The sequence below is a fragment of the Chelonus insularis genome, unplaced genomic scaffold, assembly GCF_013357705.1.
Source record: "Chelonus insularis isolate UGA/USDA-ARS -01 unplaced genomic scaffold, ASM1335770v1 scaffold_714_pilon, whole genome shotgun sequence".
NCBI lineage: Eukaryota > Metazoa > Arthropoda > Insecta > Hymenoptera > Braconidae > Chelonus > Chelonus insularis.
The window spans coordinates 244,360-269,142 of record NW_023276795.1 but is presented as its reverse complement, the minus strand read 5'-3'; the positions used below and the strand labels follow the sequence as shown (position 1 = coordinate 269,142).

General features: G+C 33.6%; 1 protein-coding gene across 3 annotated transcripts in view; it reads left to right on the top strand.

The window, feature by feature from the left end:
- The window catches only part of tio (tiptop), a 71,361-nt gene extending 51,223 nt beyond the window's left edge, over window positions 1-20,138 (top strand). For all 3 annotated transcript variants that reach the window (XM_035094626.1, XM_035094625.1, XM_035094624.1), the window contains 2 exons: window positions 12,791-13,031; window positions 13,942-20,138. In XM_035094626.1, the coding sequence (XP_034950517.1) occupies window positions 12,791-13,031; window positions 13,942-17,620 (3,920 nt within the window). In that variant the 3' untranslated portion in view covers window positions 17,621-20,138. The remainder of the gene's footprint in view (window positions 1-12,790; window positions 13,032-13,941) is intronic.
- Window positions 20,139-24,783: the final 4,645 nt, after the last annotated feature.

The following is a 24,783-nucleotide window of genomic DNA, read 5'->3' as shown; positions in this document are numbered from 1 at the left end:
ACTCTCTCTCTCTCTTTATCTCTTATTCAGACTCACACTATTTTCAAGTTCTAACCCTTTCAATTCTCGTCAAACATATATAAAATTATTTTTCTGTCAACCAATAAATAAACTTACTAAATGTATTTTTACATTATTCAATTATAAGTATTTTCTAATATGATATGACATAATATCACTGAAAGGATTGTGTGTACTCTATTTTTTATAATAAAAAATAATCAAGATATATAAATTACTCAATAATAACAATTCATCCTGTTGTTGTGATCAATTTTAATATTAAAATGTATTATATGTTAATAATAGTGATATGCAATCATACTTTTTATATTATTTTTGAATAAATAAAAAACTGGGCAATGACAAGTGACTAACGGGGAGGGGGGGGGAGGGGAAATAAGGGTTACTTTTATCTAACTTTACGACTGTCTCAACGGCCAACAGTGGACAATCTGAAAAACGCATGGAATGTTTCTTTACTTTTGTGTCTATGGTAGCTGTTGGGGTCGGTACGCGAGGAAACGTGACAGCTCAACATTGGCGCGTGAGAGGGTAAAAGACGATGAATTCTCGAGGTTGAGCATCTCAACGCGAATAATTCGACGTCAGTATTCTCTCTCGTGTACACATTGTCTTTTGCAAGCTCAAACGGACACTTTTGGGACGACAGACTAAAGGATTTGCGTACGTGTAAGACTTTTGCTCGTATTAAAACCAATAAAGCAAACGAAACGACGTCAACGATATCCGTATGTTACTATTTGTATATATACTGTAAGTTGCTACTTACTTTAACGTCAAATACTAGGGTGAATGTTTGAAAACAGAGGTCTGTATAGAGGGGTCCTATTGCTACGTTAACACGACAACCACACAATTTTCTGACGAAATCGCTATTTTAGTTCACTGAATATGCAATGAGGCAGTTTGGTTCGTTTACTCTCTGTGCTTTTTCACGATTTCGTCTTCTCTTCTTCAACTGTATACAACCGAAGGAGATTACTTGTCAATCTGTACTTTCTAATCATGAAAGTGATTTTCTCTCAGAGTCTCTAGGTTTTAAAAAAAAAAAAAAATTGTCTCGTTCGTGGCGCTTCTGGTTGGTGAAGGCGTAGTGATTAATATTTTCTGAAAAGGTCGAATGAGAGAAAGAGGAAAATTGTTCGCATGACATAACTCTGCAGAGTAAAATAAGGGAATGAACTACTCACTTGTATAAGTAAGCATTCACTTGTTCACACGATAGACATCCGTCGTGGACACTCAGGAGTCGTCATCATTTTCAGCATCGATTTGTCCAACAGTCTTGACATCAAGCCATTGTAGAGAGGGGACTCTCTCCTTCAATTCCACCAGCTATACACACAGCAGATCAAGCGAACTGGTGAGTGAGGTGGGAGGATTCAAGACAAAAGGGGAAGCTCTATCGTATCACTCTGAAAGACAACTTGTCACCCTACGCCTGGAACTCATTACAACCTTTTTGGCCTCTCTTTCTTATTTGATCTACAAATCTTCTGCTCTTCTTACTCAATTCTTCAAATGCGTTTAATAAAAATACAGAATGGAGCTTCAAATAATTCGTCTGAGGAAAATGAATATAATTGTTCTATACTTTAATTTAGATTGCAAGAGGGAGGAGTGGGGAGCACGAAAATACGAGTGCAAGCACGATTAATTAATAGGTGAATTTACACGAGTTTGGGATAGCTTAATCAGAAGGGCATCTAAAAGGTCCTTTGTTTACTTATTTTTTCTGCAGAAATTGTCCTGTATAAGTTGTGAAGTTGTCTAATTATTTGTTTGATTTGAAGCTCCAATTATTTAAATAATTACCAAAAATTTTATTCTTTTATTTATACTTAATTATTACAACTGATTGAAATGAGAAAACAATATTAAAAAATTATTGATCAACAAAAAATGTGCATCACTTTACTTTGTACTATATTTGTCACAGATATATTTTTGCATATACATAACTACATCAATAATTTGTATTTAAAAATAAATTCAGATTTCCCGGATACGTCAAATAATGTTGAAAAAGATTTGAAAGGATGATAGTTAAAATAGATTATGCTTTTTTTCAATATTATTTTTATTATACAATAATAAAACCGAACTTGCTTTAAATTGATTTTCATATCCAATGAGTCATTTTAATTTTATATATGCTTCATATGGTTAATATATAAATGCTTCTAAAGTTGGACAGCTTGAAGTTTCAATCATTGTATTGATTTAGGACACAGAAAACTTAACTCTTGTCTGAGCTCCTTCATCTTTTTTCCAACGTTGATGACTGCAACTTCATTTTTTATAAATGACAGGTCACCTATTTCGGATATAGACTACCATCACTTATATTACAATTTATGACATTATTATTATTCTTATCATTTGATAATTATTTTATTTAAAAATAATCAAGCCAACATACCAAAATACATTTTGGAGATCTTGAGTGTTTTAAACATTAAAAAAATTCTCTCATCGTTTCTGTATTCCGGTCATCATAATCTTCAAAATTAACGTGCATCTAAGAGTTAAAAAAAAAAATGAAAAGAAAGAAAACATTATAAACGAATGAACGGAAGATTTAATGATAGCCCTGGGCTTTATGACTTTAGCTCGGACGAAATTCTTCGAAGCGACTGTCGCTCATCGCGGATTAGACGCTACTGCGAAAAGAATGTTTTGAAATAAAAAGAAAAGATAATTGAATCACAAAATCGCAAGAGGGTAATATAGTGTTGTGTTTCAGGCCGACATTAGAACTCGATTGCAAATCTTTTTTAAATTTCATAATGATCAATAATTATTGAGTATAAACTTGCGGTTCAAAAGTCTTTTTTTTTAAGGCGAAAAAAAATGTAAGGGTAACGTTGATCGAGGGGTTGCATGGACCCTACGTTAAGAGGAATACACGGAGAGGGGCTGACTTAGGTAAGGTTGGACGGCTGACCCGGTTGACAATCGATTGACGGCTGTCGTCAAGACCTCCGCGCCTTGACTCCCTCTTTTCTCTCTTTCTCTCTCCTTCTTCCTTTCTTTTATTCTATTTTTTAGGTATAGTATTTCCCCTTTTTGAACGTTCACTCTTCTATAAAAAATTTGACGGTATATCCGCCCTTGTTGAGAAACCTAAAGGTTTATAAACCTGTTCTATGCCATCCAGTTTTTGACAGGTTGAATAATTTTTCTACCAATTAACTCATCGTTTTTGATATGTATAATGTGACATTCAGTCACTCAATTGGCTATTTTTTATCATTTCAATCTTGTATTTTTTAAAAATAAATTGCATTGTGATGAATTTTTATTGATCAATGAAAACAGAATATGAACCTCATAAAGTGTATATTTGAGTTTTATTTAATTAATAATTGATCCAAGTAATATTAGATTTATTGATTTACCAGGGTTGTCAAGTAAATCCTCTGATGTGCTGGCCTGGATATTATTTGTCGAGGACAGTGACAAACGCCTGTCAATGTCATTTCCACTCCGTATCTTTGGGTTCCTCTGGTAGTATAGTAGTTTCCCTTTCTCCACTGCAATTCCCCTCATCTTGTCGTAAGGTTCTTAGTTGTCTAGTCGTTTTCTACGGGACAGAGAAGGCGAATCTCAGACGTGACAAGCATATCTGGCTCACGTGAATTCGACTCGTCATCCCTGGCCAAGAAGTAGAGTCCGATATTCTCTGTCCTATGCAGTCTCCTAGTATATTTGAGTAGGAAGAGAAACTTGTTCAATGTTCTGTCGATGAAATGCTCAAGTCTTTTGTCAATTTCACATCATCGAATATATAAATATATATATATATTTTTCAAAAATGACACAAGAAATGATTGAAAGGAACTAGAAGTTTATTAAAAACGACAGGAAAGATTTTATAATTAAAAAAAGACATCTGATGTGCACTAATCTCAGTCATAAACTAAACATAAACAAATAAATCAAGCATTGTTAACAACAAATTACGTTGTTTATTAATCAATGAATCGATGGAAGCAAATAATTATTTTACATTTCTCCCGGTTTTATAAAAATTGCCTCCTGACAATTTCTAACAGTTGGGTAAAATACTGGATTAGGCTAAAATAAAAAAAAAACATTCAAAATCTCGAATTAATGACATGAAATTCAATATTAAACATCAAGCAAATAAATTAAATACAATGTAAACTCCTTATATCCAAGGAATTTTATTTTTAGAGTTTTCGTTACACTGAAAAAAATCATGTTTAATTGAAGTAAAATTTACTGACAGTTAATAGAGAATTTGAACAATAAAAATAACATGTCAATTATGAATAAATCCTTTTCTAATTATTCTCAATTGCATAATACAGTCTGTAACCTTTGCCTGACTTTTTTGCGATCCCAATATTTATTTTGTATTTTATCCATGTCTTGGGACGTGGTGGGATCATCTTCATCAAACAATAAGAATTTATGAACTTATTTCTACGTTATAAAGAGTTTATACTGTAATCATTCAGCCTAGTTTCCCATATTGCTGCTTTCCAACACTGTCTGCTTAAAACTAAAAGTTTGTCAGTAAAAATGTGAATTTTTAAATAAACTTCATTAATCTTTTTTCCTGCTTTCTCTTTCAATGAAAAGATCTGGAAAAACCCAATAATATCAGAACAAAGTATCATTTAATATTTGAACGATTCGTGCGGGACAATGACGGGCATATGATGAGGACATCGTTTGACGTACATGGTATACGTGTTACTGAGAAGTATAAGCGGGGCAGTCTGCGACGTAGGTAGTCATTATGTGGAGGGAGGTGACGTCACTGACGGTGACGGATGGCTACGCGTCAGGCAAGTATAAACCCCATGGTACCCAATAAATTATTGCAACTATAAATTACTTCTCTGCTCACGATATATAATGCTACGGCTACCGACTCTCTGCGGGTGTGTAGCGGACGCTTGTACATGGGGGTACAGGGAATGGTTACATCGTTATGGTGTATTTCACGACGACACTATGTGATCGTGATGACGATGCTATCAAGGAAATAGACAGTAGAGTCTACTTGGTAAACCAACAAAGGTGCTAGAATTTCAACTTAATAAGAATACTTTTATTTATTAACACTTTTTTTCTTTCAATTAATTAATTAAATTTTATATTATTCCTTAATATATTTGAGATTAAAACGGATAATAAAAAATAGATTTGGGTACACTTTGAGCCCACATGACGAATTTTCCATTTTTATTGGAATATTGGAATTTACTATTTTATCATTGTTTTTTTTTTTAATCGATTAAAGCAAATTAAAATTATTCCAGATTATATAAATTCATTAAAAATAATATTGTATTGATATTAAATAAATTTCTCAACGATTCTTACCCTTAAATAACCCAAGTTAATTTTCAATCGTCTTTCACTTTATTTATTTAAAAAAAAAAAAAAACGGCTTTACTGAATTTTTTAAAATTATTTCAAAGTTTTCTTCATTGTATTATCTTTGAAATGAAATTTGTCTGAAGTCGATATCTTCAGTGATTCTTGAAATATCGAAAAACGAAAAATGTCTGACATACGCACGTACAATTGTACGTACGTACATACATAAATCCATTTTTAAAGCTTCTAATATATTTGTAAATGCTTTAAAACGTGAAGAAATGGCAAAATTTCGACCCGATTAAAAGAACTTGTTAACAAGAAGTTATTAAGTCAATATTAAACTAGAGAATATTAGTGGATCTATAATTACAATATTTTATTAATAATTGAATTTAAAGTGATATTAGATCATTTGTCAATTTCATAAAAAAAATTTTCTCTTCCCACGTTTTACGGCTTATATGTTCGTTTCATTCGCCAATCGCCTTGACTCTAGCAGCGATAAATCTGCAGCTATATCGGCGATTTCATCTCGCGAAGAACGATGGGAACCACTGGAAGAACATAATCCCGATATGTAATAAATATCGTATACGAGATCGGCAGTATTGGTGCGTCTGTCTCTCATCTCGTGTACGTCTCAAACGGCCTATATGTTGGCCAAAGGTAGAGGGTAAAGAGGGGGGATTAGGGAAACAGGGGAATGGAGACTCTAAGGGGAGGATATTATGGGCGATCGAGTGAGTTATATGGCTTGCCGCATGTGTGTCGCATAAATCTGTTCTTATGTCAGTCTCAGCCCCTTTAGGTATATGACTTTAGTCTCTGTGAAGACTCGTATTAAGCAATTGACTAACTGCCGAGCGAAAAGAGACGATTGGTGATTGTTAAGATGTGATAACAACAATGTATATCTAATTTAAATATAATAATATGAAATTAGAACTCAAAATGACGTGACTATTTTCAATTTATACAGTAGATTTCAAGAACGGAAAGTTTAAAATTGGGTACACCTGTCCTTCTGTACATCAAGCATCCGTCATTCAAACGACGTATGCTCTGCATCCTTTATGCGTTTTCGTAGCGCGTGATCTGACGTATTCCGTGCTGAGTTGCTTATTTATGTTGACACAATATTTATTAGAACGGATCGGAGCGTCGAGTCTGCTTACTTGTTCATTCCACAGAGCCTGTTAGCTTATTTTGGTCTGGGACTCTTTCTCTTTCTCTTCGCAAACTGTGTAATGTGTGTTCACATCAATGATAAGACACAGTGAGTCATCATCATTATTTGACTATGTATTTTTCAAGAACACTGTATCGATTTTATTTTAACAAAATAGCCTACTATAAGTTGAAATAATATTTACTATGTATGTTGATGTGTACAGAGAGAAGAGAAAACTCTCTGATCGAGTGAGTGGCAGACTGTAAGGAACGAATGTGATCGGCGGATCAAGTTTCTCCAATAAAGAGAGACTCGCGTGTAAACGATAACCAACCGGATCGGCACCAGCTGCTCCGCATTTGTTGTCCCTTTATAAATAGACATTTTACTTTCTCTCTTCATCAGGCTTGCCTCTTTTCTCTCCCACGTTAAATTATCTATCTCGTGGTACTTCTTGTTCCTCCCTCTCGTTCGTCGTCGAGTGTCGCGACGTGAGAGACGTTACTTCGCTGACAATTATTGTTGTCACGCCAACGACTCCGGCAGTCGGTAGCAAGACTGACACGTGGAAAGACAGTGTGACGGAAAGTGCAAGAAGAAGCCAGAATGCTGAGAGAATAAGTGAGAGAGGAAGAGAGAGACAACACAAACAAGAATAAGAGTGACGGACATCGTGATGAAGGCGTTCTCTTCTGTCGCTTTATTCCTCCTTTTCCTTCTGCTATATTCGTCATCTTTTGCTACATCTCGTTGGGTTTCTTTAACGTCCGGTTCTTGTCTCTGTGTGACACCTGCTACTTGCAACCAATAGCCACATACTTCCGTCTATCTCGTCAAAGCAAATTGAGGCCAGAATAAATCTACATTTTTTTTTTTAAGATTATTTTTTTTTCTTCAAAACCTTGAGTATGTATGTATATGATGATGACTTGTAATTAATTGCACTCCATGTCATCTTGGTAGTCGTCATCATCAATGAGTTACTGGACTTATCGGTGGTGGTGAAACGAGTTCGCAGATTTCGCCTTCTTAAGGTGCATACATCGATCATCACTGTCGTACAGTTCAACCGTCCAGTAGGCATTTAGACGAACCAACGTATACTTCATCCATCATCCAGTCACCGGATTTGCTTCTTCGTGGCCGTATTATCGGCCAACTATATATAGGTATTAATACAGTATGGTTACATCAGGCAAATGTAGAAGCAAGTAAAACGATTAGTTGTCCAACAACTTCTGTAGACGTGTGCATTTATCTTTTAAATATTATCAACATCTAGTCAAAATTAACCAATTTATTACTAATCACCTATAAAATATTCTTTCAATATTTTTATATCATTATATTTAATGCAATGTGTATTTTATTGATATTTTTATATCCTCCTATCATTGTGTTTTGTTTTCAAACTGAATTTCAATCCATCATTTACCGTCACTTTGCCCTGTTTGTCGCTTCATCATTCCCTACTTTGCAACATCAAAAACAAGGAACCACCACTAAATTCATGTTCTTCTTCATCTTTTTCTGACAGATGTGTCACTTTAATGCACCAACACTTTTCACTAACTTATCCCTATGTACCTTTCCAAGTCAAGTTATTTCGAATAAAGCTCCAAATCTCTAACAAATTATCTGACATACTATTCAAAAGAAAACTTACTTGATTGTGTATTACTGGCATAGTGGAGTTGACATTTAATACTAACAAATTGTCTAAAAAATCAATAATTGGATAAATATCATTGATTTCTTATTCTAAGCATTATGACTGGTGTGAATTGGGTGATAATAATATGTCAAATGTCATATTATTGATCATTCAAATAAATACAAAGTACATAAATATATGAAAAAATAAACATTTAAATGTGATTAAAGTATTATAAATTTATTTATTTCATTTTTTTTCTTTAAATACTGAGAAAAAATAATTAATTGAACGTATTTGTTTAATGATGACTGCAGAAAAACGAATCTGTCGATATTTTTTTCATAAAGTTGTTATTTTTTTAGTTATAAACAATTTAATTGTTTAAACACGTTTTTTGGCTGAACTATTAAAGATAGAAAAAAATAGTTTGAACAAAAAATGTTCTTTGTTTTAAAAGGAACAACTTTTATTCCAACCATTTTTACTTCATTTTCATTATTTCAACAGTTATCTGTTATTAAATAATTTATATGGAATACACCTCTTATGGCTGGTCTATGAATCATATTATATTGTTCCATTGAATTGATCATTTTTTTTTAAGATCCATGTTGTCTCACTAAGCAAAAATTTTTCCTCAGTGTGTATGCTAGAATATTTTATGTTGATATTCAACACATAATCATTGCTTGCATAGATTTGATTCAAATTATCCTAATAATTAACAGATTGAAAAATGTTTTCCACATATCCCTGAGTATTATTGATTAAATGTTAAAATAAATGGAAATAAATGTTATTTATAAAATTTTTTAAAGTCAATAAATTACACTTAACAGTAGTAAAAAATGCGACAGAGAAACTTGAAAGAAGATACACGTCTAACTGATGGAGTGAGTGTTGACTTGGGATAACGGCCTTCCCATCGGTCAATCAATCAAGTAGACTAGTTTATATAGACTGTATTCTGAATGTAGTAGTATAAAGTTAGTGATTTTATAAATCTACGTATGTGTGTATCGTAAAGTATGTTGGACGATTGTATAATAACGGAATTTAACAACACACTTTACTCACCATGAGGATGCAACACAGCAGATCGATAACTCAAACACTAGTCGATGTATATCTATCGACATCCAAAATACGTTCATTCTCAATGTTTCACGTTTCACTAGTCGGGTTGAAAAGAGACAAAGTAGAAGAAGAGAACGGATTCACCCGTCAGTCATTTGGTGGCAGGCCACGAGAGAATCACAATGCAAAGCCTTCCCGCCTCTCTCGTCCTTCTGCTCGGCGATCTGTCCGTGTAGCTGTCTGTCTAGTGGCCTGTCCATCTCTCACAGTTTCTTCCTCCTCCACTATCACCACCACCGTGCTGCTAGCCTGTCCGTCATTCTTCTTGATCCGCGTGGTCTACCCTCTCGGAGATTCTTGCATCAGAAATTCATTCCATCCTTCATTTTCCATCTCCATCTTTGGACTCATCCTTTTCATTTGACTGACTTGCTATTAGATGGTCTTTTGATGGTGCAGTAGTCGAGATCAGCCAGAGGGGTCTCGAGCTCCGCTGCTACCAGTTATACCATTCGACACAGAGTCTGGTTGCCGTGCGAGTTTTACAAGCGAGTACTTATGTAAAGGGATATCTCGCTTATCTGCATATATCCACAGTTCGTGTGCATGTTTGTCGTGAGCTAAACTAACCAAGAAGAATCGTTACATGTAAGTTTAAAGAAGTTGCTTACAGATAAGACTAATTATTGTTGTGCATTCATCCCCTCCCACATGAGCTTTTAGATTTGTAAAAATAAAATACTAATAATGATGATGATAAAAGTCAACCAAAAGTAGATGAGAGCGAGAAAATATAAGAAAGAAAGAGGAGGAATGGTAAAGTATAAATATATTGCACATTGGCTTTTGCCCACAGTATTCAGAGTCCCTGAGTGAACCGAGGACAGAAGCAAAGGATATCGCGTATAAACGATCTTCTCGAGTGTCAGGACTTGGTCGCCCGGTCGGATACACCACACAGTTTCTTCTTGTTCTTCGTGGTATCTTTTCTTTCGAATACGAGCACCGTGTGCCTTGTTAGTGGCTGCCAATAGGGCCACAATGTCGGGTCGTGCGAATATTTTGCATCATTGATCGCCAAGAGAACCCTATACTACCTGTGTGCGTTTTTTTGTTTATTTATTCTTTTTTCGCCTACCACTTTTACTTAAGTGAATATATATCAGTCTTGTTGACCTTGGTCATCGGTATCGAACATTTTTTATATTCATTATTATTACTAAATTGTACATTTTAAATGAAGATCATTATTATTACTATTTTCCCAATAAAAAAAATAAAGTAGGAAATTGATCAATAGCAAGTATTTGAACAATAGCAAGTGCATTGACAAAAAAATTTCTGCTGTGAAAAAAGAAGTCAATTTCAATCAATAAAAAACATTGGAAATATTTTTAATAAAATAATTGATTAAATTGAACGAAATTTTGCTTAAAAAACGTATTTTGATATTTGATTCAAGATTATGGCAAGTTTAAATGCAAGTGACATTAAATTAACGGATTACTGCTCAATGTTCGATAAATCGGATGCAAGAAAATTGTAAATATTGTGTAGAAATAATTCAGTAATTAAGTATTTTTTAATTCTGAATGAAAGAACATGTTTTTATATATATGCTAACTTTTTACTGATTGGACTTTAAGCCATCATTTGACTCTGAGGCATCATGGATCTTCAAAAAAGTGATCAATCCAATGAAACAGTATGATCTATGAGTCAGCCATAATAGCTATAATCTTTCTATCTTCCGATGAATTATTTTTGAGTAACAATCAGAACTGAATTGATGAAAATGTTATCACGTCAATTCCAAGAAAATATTCTATTGCGACTATTTTGATTTTATTTGTAGTCAATTTTTTCTCAGTTCATATTTCGTAATTATCGGCAAAAATCTTGGATAGTACTATTTCTTAGACTACATACTTTTAAATCCATTATCGTGGGAATAAAAAAGAGAACCATATAAACGTTTAAAAATCAAAGCGAAGATGAAAAAAACAATGTAAGTAACTGAAGAAGAGACTTTACCAGAATAAGCGGGCGGAGCTGTTTCTGCTGGTGGTCCGCCCTATGGTACCTTATTCTATCTAACTCTCACAAACTTTTGCATCCAATCCTCTTCTCGGTTCATCTCCATCGTTCGATGTCCTTTCCGGATTCTCTTCTTCTTGATTCTCGGTTACACGTTGTGTCCTCTTCGTCCTTCTCTTCCCTTACTCTTGGTCCACCTCAGATCTTGGACCAAGAGACAATGAACAATGGGGACATAAATCTGCGTAATTAGTTGCCGATGCTTCGACGGATCAATGTGCGATCTCCTTTTTCTCCCTCTTCCAGTTGAACCGCGAACAAACGATCCTTTGGTTGGCCAGTTGGCAAGGTAGGAGGATGGTGCCACTACGTCCCCACCCGCCACATCTGCTTTCATTCCTTCAGTCTCTTCTTATACACCCTCTGATTTCTTTACTAGAAGCTACAACAACGACACTCCCTTTCTCTTCTTCTTATCTTCCTTTTCTTTTACTGCTTCCTCCTCATCCTCTGTTATTTCTTTCCGAAGAATATGTACTGTCCAAGATGGCGATATACACGTACTTTTACTTTCTCTACGTTGTCTTCGTGTCCGGGTTCAGCTCATTTTATTCTATTTTTTCTTCCCTACAGTCCTTCTTCGCCATCCGCAAACTTATTTGCATCTAGCACCTGTCTGGTGTCTCACCTCCGTCTTGCACGGCGTCGATCCCGACGGCCACTCGTAAATCTTATAGTCTTAAATGTGCGGACGTGATTTGGTGTTCAGTATCTACAAGTTACTACAGTGAATTTGGTTTTCATTTTAAATAATCTGATTTTCATCAAGCACTCTTTTTTTCATAAGTCAATATATTTGATAAGAATACAAATGAAAAGTAACTTTTGATATCTTCAGTAATTTTTTTAAGGTGTACATTGTTATTAGAAGAATGAAAAGGCAAGTACAGAATGGGTAAAATGGAAATGATTTGATTAAAACTCATAATACTCCTAGTGAAGCAACTCTCACTGTATCACAATAGGACACCGTCGTGATCTAGCTGCTGACGTATCTTAGAGTACAACTCGACATTGCCACGTAAAGGCTGATAAATGAACCGATAGAGTCATTGTTACTCGCCATCTGTACCTTTATATCATTTCTGCGTAGACTTGGCCAGGTAGTACTGCAAATGGCTCTTGATACATTTCTCTTACTCTGTACCTTTCACTTTTGATGTCTTGAATTTCCTCTATCCTTTAAATATCTCAGCCCATTATACTTTGTCGAGAAATATTATTGATGTGTTTTAAAAATAATCAAACTAAAAGTATATCATAAGTTCATTATAAATACTTCAAAATATATTATTTATGAAATTGATATTTTTATATCCTAAAAAAAAACTACCATGCAAGATAAAGTAATGTTCAAGTTATAATCAATTAATTTAATGTGTAAATATTCTTTATCATTACAGGGGAAGATGGAATCGAGAGTTCAGGTCCTGGTACAGAACTCCAGGCTGATGAGGGTGAATGTATTGATGAAGATGGTCCGATAAGTCCAAGTGAAAGAAACTGTCCACCTGTAGCTAAAGAAGATGATGAAGCTGATGCAACTGATGATGAGGACTCAACTCCGAGTCCCTCAACACCACCTCCATCAGTATCTTCAAGGTTAAATCCTATCAACGTTCGGGACACAGGACCTCCCGATAGGTATATAACACAAAAATGGATTTTTCTTTTAAATTTATCAACTTATTCAGATTAAAATATATATCATTTTTTATTTGTACGTTATATATCTGTCAGTTTAATAGTCTTTAGTGCTGTATGTAAAATACATAAATAATAAATAATGTGTACCGCCAAGTGCTTTGTAGATTGCGCGTCTACTTTATCCTGAATTTGTTTAATCTCAACAAATCGCGCATGAATTTCTCGTGTACTTGAGTATAAACAAGCTTGATATTATAGCGGTTGCCGCGGCGTCACTCAGCTAATAGAGATAGGCGTGTGTTCACTCTCCGATCAGCTCTGTCGGCAGTTCTGTCACTCTTCCCACCTCAATGACACCCTCGCCACCCGATCCCCACTTGTCCTTCTGATTCTAAAAACTTCCCCTGCATGCGTACCGTTGGTTACCTTTTATTTCATTGCACGCGCATACAACATTTAGTCAGGGGAGTCAGTTACGAGTAAACCGTCGACAGGTTTGGAAGCACGCGCCCTTCAGTCAATAAGTGTTTTATATGTTTATACATTACACACATATTAAATATATATAGATGATGCACGTTCTCACAATTTAGCAGGTATAACTTGATTGCATAATTTTTTTTATCAAGATAATAAAGTAATAGCAAGATGACTAGTATGTTGGACAATGTTGTATGTTTTTAAATGAATAATTATGAATTATTTATTCGCATAGTTTTTTATCATGTTATTGAGATAATTTTGTGATACAAACTCAAATTTTTTATAGAAATGATTGATAAAACTTGGTATGATTTATAAAATTAATAAACTACATCTAAATTTTTATCAATGAAAATATTATTTGACTATAATTTTTATTTGAAAAAACATGTATGTATATATGTGCTAATTTTATATGTTTTAGGGAACCAATGAGTCCTAGTCCTCGTTGTTCTTCTAGAGATTCTCGGGGATCGTCAGGACCGGCAGCTGGAAGTCCTCCACCTCAAGCCAATAGAAGTAGCGCAAGTCCAGTAAGTCCAAGCAATCTTGTACCACTGGCAAATCATCCCCTATTACCTCCTCATTCTGCTGCCGTTATGGCAGCATATATACAGCAAACCCACCAGAGATTGCTACTAGGGCACTCACCTTTATCAGCTCGTGGCTCTGTTTCACCATTGGTCACTTCTTCGTGTTCACCACCTGCAGCGACGCCTGGTATTCTTGTCTCACCAACTAGTGGCGGTGAAGTATCGCCTGCAGCGACTCCATTACCAACAGTTCTTGACTTTAGTACAAGAAAGACTTCATCAGCCGAGGAAGATGAAGACGAGCACATTTTAAATCTGAGTAAACCACCTACGCCATCATCTTCAAGTGAAACAAATAATGGGCCTTTAGATCTCTCGTTATCAAGTCGAAAACGACCGAGTCGTGAAGGTGAATCACCACCGCCCCCTCCAAGAAAATCATCGAGACTTGGATCAAATACACCTGTTGTTCATCAAGAATCCTCAACAACAATTTCATCGTATCCTAGACCACCCGTAGTATCTCCCTGGACATCACCAGTTGTTGCATCACATTTTCCGTACTTTGCAGCAGCAGTTGCAGCGGCTACTAGTCAACAACAACTTTCTCCGAAAAGTACACCAGTTTTAGGTGATCATCATCAATTATGGAATGGTAAAATTAAGCCACCAGCAACGTTAGATAAACCATATCAACCAAGTGAAGCAACAAAGGCTTTAGAAAAAATGAGTGAACTCAGTAAACTTGGAGGAGAAGAACTTTACAGGCCGTCTAGTGGTGTTGGTTCAGGTAATAGTTCTTCTGGAAGTAATCCAAGTGGAGCATCTGGAAGTCGTCATAGTGCTTGGCAATCACATTGGTTAAATAAAGGTGCTGATCAAGCTAAAGATGTACTTAAATGCGTTTGGTGTAAACAAAGTTTTCCTACTCTTGCAGCAATGACGACACATATGAAAGAAGCTAAACATTGTGGTGTTAATATGCCTGTTCCACCACCATCATCGGCTATTCATTCACATTCTTCATCAATTCCTACAATACCTCCATCTCAACAAACTCAACAGCAGCAACATCAATCACAAAATGCTTCAGCTGGAAGTAGCAATAATGGTCATACAACGCCCAGCAGTAAACAAAGTCCATCAGAATTGAATCTTCTTATAAAAGAAACAATGCCACTTCCACGAAAACTCGTACGTGGCCAAGATGTTTGGTTGGGTAAAGGTGCAGAACAAACGAGACAAATTTTAAAATGTATGTGGTGTGGTCAAAGTTTTCGTTCATTAGCAGAAATGACTTCACATATGCAACAAACTCAACATTACACAAATATAATTTCTCAAGAACAAATTATATCATGGAAATCATCAGATGAGGGTAAAAGTAGTAGTGGAGTCCCTAATACTGGTATCGGTAGCACTGGAACAGGTACAAATACTGGAATGCCACCTGGAAGTGGAGGACAACATGGAAATACTGGTGGTCCAGGAGTGGGAAGTGGTACAAGTAGCCATGTTAGTGCAGTACTTACTTGTAAAGTTTGTGATCAAGCATTTAGCTCTTTAAAAGAGTTAAGTAATCACATGGTAAAAAATTCACATTATAAAGAACACATAATGCGTTCTATAACTGAAAGTGGCGGCCGTAGAAGACAAACACGAGAAAAGAGAAAAAAATCATTACCTGTACGTAAACTTTTAGAATTAGAAAGAGCACAAAATGAATTTAAAAATGGTGACACTACTGCTGGATTAGCGCATAGTTTAGTAAAACATGCAGGCAGAATAACTTGTGAAAAATGTGGTGATAAAATAGAAACTAGTGTTTTTGTAGAACATATTCGTCAATGTATCGGTGCAGGCACCGTTGGAATCAATCAACGTAATTTTTTAAAGTCTGCTCTTATGTCTAATAATATGCCACAAGTCCTTCCGTCAACTGAAAGTGGTCGAAAAAGTGTCAATGAGGACACTTCTTCAGTGTCTTCAAGGCATCATCGATCGCCATCTTCAGCAAGTGATACAACAACTCCAGGTAAAGATACACCAACTCCTAGTGCCAATGAATCTACAAGTACTACATCGTCACCTTCTGTACTTAATGCAATTGAAAAATTAATTGAAAAAAGTTTCGATTCACGTGGTCGTCATGGATCTACGAGCTTACATCATGCTCAACCAGGAGCTCCCATGGGTTCTAGTATTCTTAAACGTCTTGGAATTGATGAGAGTGTCGATTATACTAAACCACTTGTAGATCCTCAAACGATGAATTTATTACGAAGTTATCAACAACAGCATTATAATTCTGCAACCGTCGCAGCAAGAAGAGAAAGAAGTGGTAGTGAATCAAGTTCGATATCAGAACGTGGAAGTAACAGAACTGATACAATGACTCCGGAAAGACGATTAGATCTCTCAGTCAGTCATGATCGACTTTCAACTTCTTCGTCATCTCAACGTCATCGTAATTCTCCTGACAAACCAAATCCAACTCCAAGTCGACACTCGATGCCTGAAGAATCCGGTGATGAAGAGTCTATAGTTGTAAAAAAAGAACCACGTGATGATGATGGTGAACCACCTATTAATGAAGATGAACCACCGAAAGACATAATTGTTAAAAAAGAAATTGAAGACTCAAGAGATGAAGATGAATCATCAACTCCTTATAATTGTCATGGACGAAATAATATTCATGAAAGTACTGAAGAAACAGGAGAAGCATCTTCACCTCAAATAAATCCTCCAACACCACGATCTGGTGGTCAAGGAGAACAACAACATCAACAAACAGCTCGAAGTCCTTGTAGAAATAGTACAAGTAGTCCAGCCAGTAGTGATCGTTCAGTAACTCCACGAGGAACTCCTGATACTAAAACAACTAGTAGTCTTGGTGCTCTTTCTTCCATGTTTGACAATTTATCGGGTGGTGGAGGTAGTGGTAATGGTGGTAATAGTGGAATGACTGGTAATGTCGAAAATCAAAATCGGAAAACTAGCAGTCATCCACTTGCAGCTTTACAAAAACTCTGTGACAAGACTGAAACTCGTGGCCCTAGTAGTTCCAGTAGTACAAGATCTTTAAATCCAAGTCAATCATTGGCCGTTGGAGGAAGTGGAAGTTCTTCGGGTTCTAATCAAGGAACAGGACCAACACCAGGAGCTATACTTGCTTTTAGTTGGGCTTGTAATGATGCAGTTGTTACTGCTGATTCAATAATGAAATGTGCATTTTGTGATACACCATTTATTTCGAAAGGTGCTTATAGACATCATTTATCAAAAATGCATTTTGTCAAAGACGGAGTTATTCCTGATCCTCTAACGATCGGTAGATCAGCTGCTGCTGCTGCCGTAGCTTTAGCGGCATCTCAATCAACCTCTACCGGACCATCAAGTCATAATGCATCATCACCACCAAGTTCACAACGCAACAAATCACCACCTGTTCCTCAGGCGAATGGAAGTCCCTCTCAATCAGCAACCTCACCACTCGAGGAAAGTCCACATTCAAAATTTCTCAAGTATACGGAGCTAGCTAAACAATTGTCTAGCAAATACGTATAGTCCGAGTCCCGTAAGTAGCGGTGCCATTTGTATATAAGTGTATGTATAGTATAATGACTGCAAACGAGCAACGTAGTCAAATAGATAGTATCCCTTTATCCTATTAAATTCTTATCGCATTTTAACGCTGATGATCGAAAGATTGACTGAAGATACATCACGTTGAATGGTTGTATTGTTGTTACAACGCGAGTATCATAATTGTTTTAATAATTCAAATGAATCTCTCTTTTGATCATTTACGCGTTATGTGTGTCTGATAATTGTCATTCCTTGTCGACGTATATTAGAATGCGTTCGGCTTAGTATAACGATATTTTCTTCCCCTAAAATGGGATAGACTGGTAGGGTGGCTTTATGCGCTCATCTTCTCTTACGTTCTCCCTCTCTCCCTCTCCTTCTCTCTCTCCATGTAAATTTATTTTGTAATTCACATCATTTTATTCTTTATTGACATTTTTTGTGTAATATAAATTGTCCATCATTTTTATAAAAATTTAAAAATAATTCCTCTTTAATTTAATTGTTTTTCTAATTACACATTGTAACTATTAATTAATTAATATTTGTACTTGTTTTCTGTCTCTAAATTAATCAATCTTTTTGTCATAAAATTATAATCAGTAATTCTTGAATTTTTTTCTTTATCTATGTATAGATAAATATTATTTCTGTATTTATTTTTAAAAAGAATATGTTAAATGTTTAAATTTTTATGTCAATAATGCAAAAAAAGAAGTCTAAGACTCAATAATGACAATGACAAACAGAAGATTTAAAATTCTCGAAATAAATATACGTGCGTGTGCGTGTACGACAAGTATGGAGTGGTTAATTAATTGTGATGTCACCATATCTCGCGGCATTGCTGAGTCACGTGGCTCGGCACGCGGCCAAGTTTGTGATGTTTCTAATAAATACTTAAGCAATTCAATGCCTGACAAAAGTCGACTAGAAGTCAAAAAATGGTCAAATATAAAAATTGATTATTAAAATCTGAAAAAAGGAGAATTAATTAAGATTGATGAAAAAAAAAACAAGAAAAATAATCTAAACATAAAATAGAAGAAGAAAAAAAAAACAATTGATTCGTAAAAAGGCTTATATATCATCTGTCATAAAAATTGACTGTCAGTATGTATACCATTATTAATATAAGAATTTTAGAATATTAAACATAGAATAGATTGGCATTTGCCTACATCAAATGTCTTTATTGAAATCTGTAGGAATAATGTACAAGAAAACTATATTTTATCGCACATAATACACTGAAACAAGAATTGCATAATTGAAATAACATATATTTATTTAATTTTTTAAACCTAAACATTTACATTTATTATATCAGACTAAATGATTAATTTATACATTTATATTTTTTGATATTTTCAATCAAACGAATAAAAAAAAAAACATCTTAATGTCATCAAATGGAAGTGAATTAGGAGAAAAAGAAGCATATAAATAAGAAAATGAAGATTTAAATGAATAAATACAGCAGATAATTAATTTGATAAATTGTAAATAAATTTTTGATTCAGTGTATAATAAAAAAAAAGGGAGAGTTAGATGAGAAAAGATGAGTGCGCCACACGGTGCAATACCGAGATTTATTGTAATAATAGTAGATGTCATCAATTAATTATGTCAATGTAGCGATAATTATACATTATTTTATTGTAATATTTTTGTTTTTAAGTATGATGCACGATAAATGATTTATCGTGGACAGAGACCATTGTACATTTTATTTGTTTAAAGATATATTTATTATTGCGTCAATCGAGAGCCCACTTGTGTCATTACGTGTAAAATATTGTCATTATCATTCGAATTATCGCGATAGTGTGTATATTAAATTGAAAAATTATTATTATACATATAAATTTAATAAAAAATAATGCCGAACAGTGATATTGTATGAAAAAGGGCGTGAATGAATGTGATATATTGAATGAATGAAATTTAGAAACACGATCAATGATGTAGTAATAAAAAAAAACAAAAAAGTATATGGATGCATGATTAAATAATGCTGAATATATTGAAAAGTAGATTATTGTACGGCTCCAATTAATTTCGGAAAAAAATAGACATAAAACACTTGTATACGTATTCCTTGTAAACTCTAATTCTTCCATCGCAAACTTTTAAAGTATTTATCATTATAATAATATTAACATTATTATTGTAATTATATACGACTGCTGAGAGTATAATTAGATGATTGAGACACGAATATTCGTGGTACTGAGATACAGAGTGAGTTTATTGAATTGTATTTAATTCGATAATACATCTAATACTGATGAAAACAAAATTAATGAGAAAAAAAATGAAAATAAATTAAAACAAAATTATTGTAAACTCTAAAATTTTCAAAATAAAAAATAAATATTAAATAAAATTCATGTATGTACACAATTGGATATATGTAAATAAAAATATATATATCTAAGTGTATATGTACAGTATGAAAAAAAAAACATTCACAAAAATATGCATCATGTATACGCAAAACTCTTGAAATCATTTTACCAGATTTGTCATTATTTAATTATTTCGGTTGTATTTTAAAATGCAATTAAAGCTCAAATAAATATATATGTTATAAACTATCAATTATTGTATTATTTTTATCAATTCCTTAATTAACAAAACTTTATCCTTAATTATTATTCTTATTCTTAATTATTGTTTAAGAAATCAGGATGAATAATTGTTTAGTTAATTGGCATAATTTTGGATGATAAGTTTCTTATTATTTGATCAAGATCAATGATTGGCAGAAAAAAATTGCAATTAATCATTACTCAATTACTAAGAAGTTGTTAATCAGCAAATGATCATTCATCCTATAAATTGATAATTTCGAAAAAAAACATTATCAAATGCTGCATTAATTGATAATTCAATTCTGTCTATTTATAATTATTTAGTAATTCAGTAATTAATATTTTTATTTTCCAAATTATCCATTACAAGATTAATTAATAATTTTACCCAATAATACTAAAAAGAAAAAATGGATACAGAACTCTGATTAGACGTTATTTTTTTCATTGAAATCTATCCTGTGATTTTTAGTGAACTTTTCCTTTCAAAATATTTCCATTTGTTGCACTATTTTACAATATCATCGTCGTCTCTTCACAAAATTATTACTTTCATTGTCATTAAATATTTCAAAACCAATTTTTAGTCCATGTATTGAAAAAAAAGATATGCTCAATTTTACCAAAAAAACTTACCGAATTTATTACAATAAATATAATGTCATCTTTTTATATGACTTTGGAAATATTTGAACAGTGTAGTAGTCGATATCCGGATTATCAGAGGAACGCCTACGCTTTATTTCCTTCTTTTTCAAATACCAAATCGGATTATAATGTGAATTTCATTCAGTTACTCGGTCATTTCATCATACTTACGTATGTTAGTATTTGGTATGAGTTTGAATAAATAATCAGAAGTGTCATGTATAATAAAAAAAGAGAAATTCAATATTACAATTTATTATTAAATAATGCATAAACATTATACAATGTAAAAACAATCTTAATTCTTGATAACGAAATGACAGATAATCAAATTCAGATAATTTTTAGATGAATTCATGGAAATTTTTTTTAAAGTGAATATGAATTGAAAAGTAATGATGAAAGCTAAAAGCTTTGTGGTAGGTGTAGAAGGACGGTCAAATTACTGGCTAAAGTTGAGTAGAAGTTATAAACCAGTGCAGGTATTCTTATTTTTCTCTTCCAGCTCCTCCGTATTTTTCATTATCTATGTATATATATATATATATTGTTTTAGTTTATCTTTTTCTCTTTCTTCTTTTTCTTGTCCTTATTCTTTGTCTTGACTTTTCTCGCACGATGAGAGTGCGAGTTAGTGAGGTGTGGAGCGTGTACAGGTACGGCAAACTGCAGCAAAAGTCGAGTCGTTCAACGATGAAGGGGAGAAGAAAGAGGAGGAACAAGTCGAGTCGAAGACCGAAGCACTGCAGAAACCGGTCGTATCTCTTGAGTCCTCTTCATGAAAGATACGCTGCATGCCGCAGATACGTGAATACTTTTATTTTAACCGTAATGCGCTAATGAATTGATACAGCATGCTACAGAGTATAGGCGTCTTCTTCGTTTACTTTATTCTCTGTATCCTTTCTTCCCTTTGGTTGCTGTGCTCATAGTCGCCTCTTGGGATACAGTCGTGCTTCTGCCGACGTGCTCGTAAATTCCATCGCCAAGTCAAAGCCGCACAAAATTCAAACCAGTGGCAATGAGACAGCCACTCGTCGTTTGCAGAATATCGCCCATTAAGGGAAAATTCTCTCGGACAATCCAACACTCGAAGACCCTAAACGATATGCCCCTCAACTCATTCTTTACAGAAAATACCTGCTTATGCTACTAGATTTATACAGTTTAAATATTCCATTTTCTCTCTTGCATTGAATAAAATAATATCCTGAATCAAAATATAACATCTACATTTACTCTGTTTATTTCCATCAACCTTTTCAACTTAATATTGCTTTGTTTTATTTTTCAAGCAGATCAAAATTAGAATGAAATGGAAAGTAAAGCCGAATTTCAGCCTTTTGATTCTTTAGTAGATTGTTAATCGAGGGAGAAAAGTATGATATTCTGACCTGGGTATAAAATTGCATCCCAAGTCGAAGGTGAAGCCGGCAAACAACCAGGTGAGAATATTTTACTTTTCTCCCGTGGCCCACATGCTATTTTTTATCATATCATCGTCCAAAACTGAAGTTTGTCGTTTGTTTTGAGGTTGGAAAAGTGACGTTTTCTTTCTCACAGAGTCTGAGCATGCGCACAGACGGTTTTTGATTAAAAATATAAATTAATTTGTTATTATTGAAATATATATTAATTAACTGAATAATAAAACGAATTAATTATGCTTACAAAATCAATCAACTTTATTTTAAATTTAAATAAATATTTTAAAACCAATAAAACAAAATATTGAAATGTACTGGTGTATCTTATCGACATGAGAATCCTCGGAGCACAAGTGTTTCCAAGACTAAAACACTATTTCAATACTCAAAAGCAAGGTATAAAGTTTACATCAGAACTAAAGAGAGAGAATTCAGTATTGCCTGGTAGGTTGGTAATGAATTCGTCTAATGGGTCGTAAAGAATACGATCTTATGGAGCAGAGGGAAGAAAATAAAACAGCTACCGATTCATCCCAGACCCTTAAAGTTTAAACCAAGCTCAGTCTCTGAAAGAAAAAAAACTTATTTGTAATTTCGTTCAATATTCAAACCCTTGAACGACTTTTTTATATAATTATTTCCTAACTCACTATGTGTACCCCGAAATATCATATAAATTCCCATATTAACTTAATAATTCTCTGGCAATCGATTGCTTTATTTTATCTTATTTCAATACCTCTTGTTTCTTTGTCCAACCATTTTGATACTTTTCTTTCCACTTTCACAGTCTCTCTTCTCTCGTAAGTATTTCAGTAGTTTTGGACCAATCTCAATGTTTTTGTTGTTTATGTGTACCAACTAAGAACCATGTGATCCTTAGTTATTATCTACACCAACATTGACTCTTCTTTTATCCATCTCTTATTCTTTTCTTCATTTACTTTTATATCCTGCGATCCACGATATACACTCAACTGCCTTTTGCTACTCTCCCCCGCGCATTATTCCACCGACAGTTATATAGACGGTTTCGAGAATGGACCTCGAAGAAACTCCAAGGCATTAGAGAGTCACCAAAAACTCCGAGATCCACAGATAGCTAAGATTTGTGGCGGTCGTGTCTACTGTCGATAACTGCCCGCTTCTGCTTCTATCCTCACTACTATAGTCGTTCTTTACTGTCTTGATGGGTTGAGTTCGGCGATGACATCGAAGTTTAATCTTTCCCTACCCATAGTTTTCAATAGTTGATGATTGAATTTTGTGTCATATAGTCATGTCGATTTTATGAATCTAAAAAAAACAACAATTTCATTTCATTATTTTTGCTGATTTTTTTTTTTTTAATACGAAAAGAGTATTCCAAAATAATATTGATTCCTCTTATCGTGATTGTTAACAAATATATAAATTTATTCTAGATAAGCTGAAACTTAAGTCAGAGATAAAGATGTTGCTTGCTTGAAACAATGAGTGGGCGAACCAACTGTAGTTATGAGTTTCCATTCGAATACATATTCATTATTTGTATAAAATATTAATTTTCACTTGACATCTTTTTGCATTAAATGTTATAATTATTCTTATGATATACAGTAGCGAGCAAAAGTATTTCGACGAACATATTAATGACGTTAATTAAAAATAATCAAGAAACAAAAATTGATGTTATTTTTTTTTTTAAATATCCCATGTTTTGATGCTTTTAAAAAATTACAGCCAAACTGCTCTTCACTGAATTAAAAAAAATTTTGGATGCAGTTTTATTTTAAAGAAAATTATAACGAATTATTTTTGCGAAAATATTTTTAAGTGCTACTGTAATTAAATTATTGAAAATAATGAAGAACTCAGGCAAGAATTTTACAACTTAATGTATGATGTTATAAATGAGTTGTGGTCAGGAAAATTGAGGTTATATTAGTTTAAATATAATCCATTTTATCAATGATGATAATTTAGAGATAAATATTTTGCAGTCATTTTACAAATAATGTAAAAGAAACTGATAAATAATGTGATTACTTTGTTTTTTCTTTCTAGATTGACAAACAAATTTCAAGTAATTATGATTTGCTAAAACAAATCTAATGAAATTAATAGTAAATGTTATACTTATCCTTCATTTGCAACGGTTTATACACAACTTTAATGCAGTATATTTTATTTATGATAATTCTAAATGTAATATCTCTAATGTTTTTCAGCAGATTATTTTTTACAACGAAACTGAGATAAAAAACATAAAAATGATCAACAAAGAAACGTATTGTGTGTATTTTTTTTTTTAAGAATAACTGAATGACTCTAAGTTAGCATACAGGTGTCAAGCTAATGTTTTATCAACACACCGGAATCATTAGGTCAGACCTTGTCTAGAGATAGAAAATTACAAGAATAGTCTGTTCTAAAACTAATATACTATAATATGATAAAATAACACTCATTCTTTGTTAAATAAAATGAA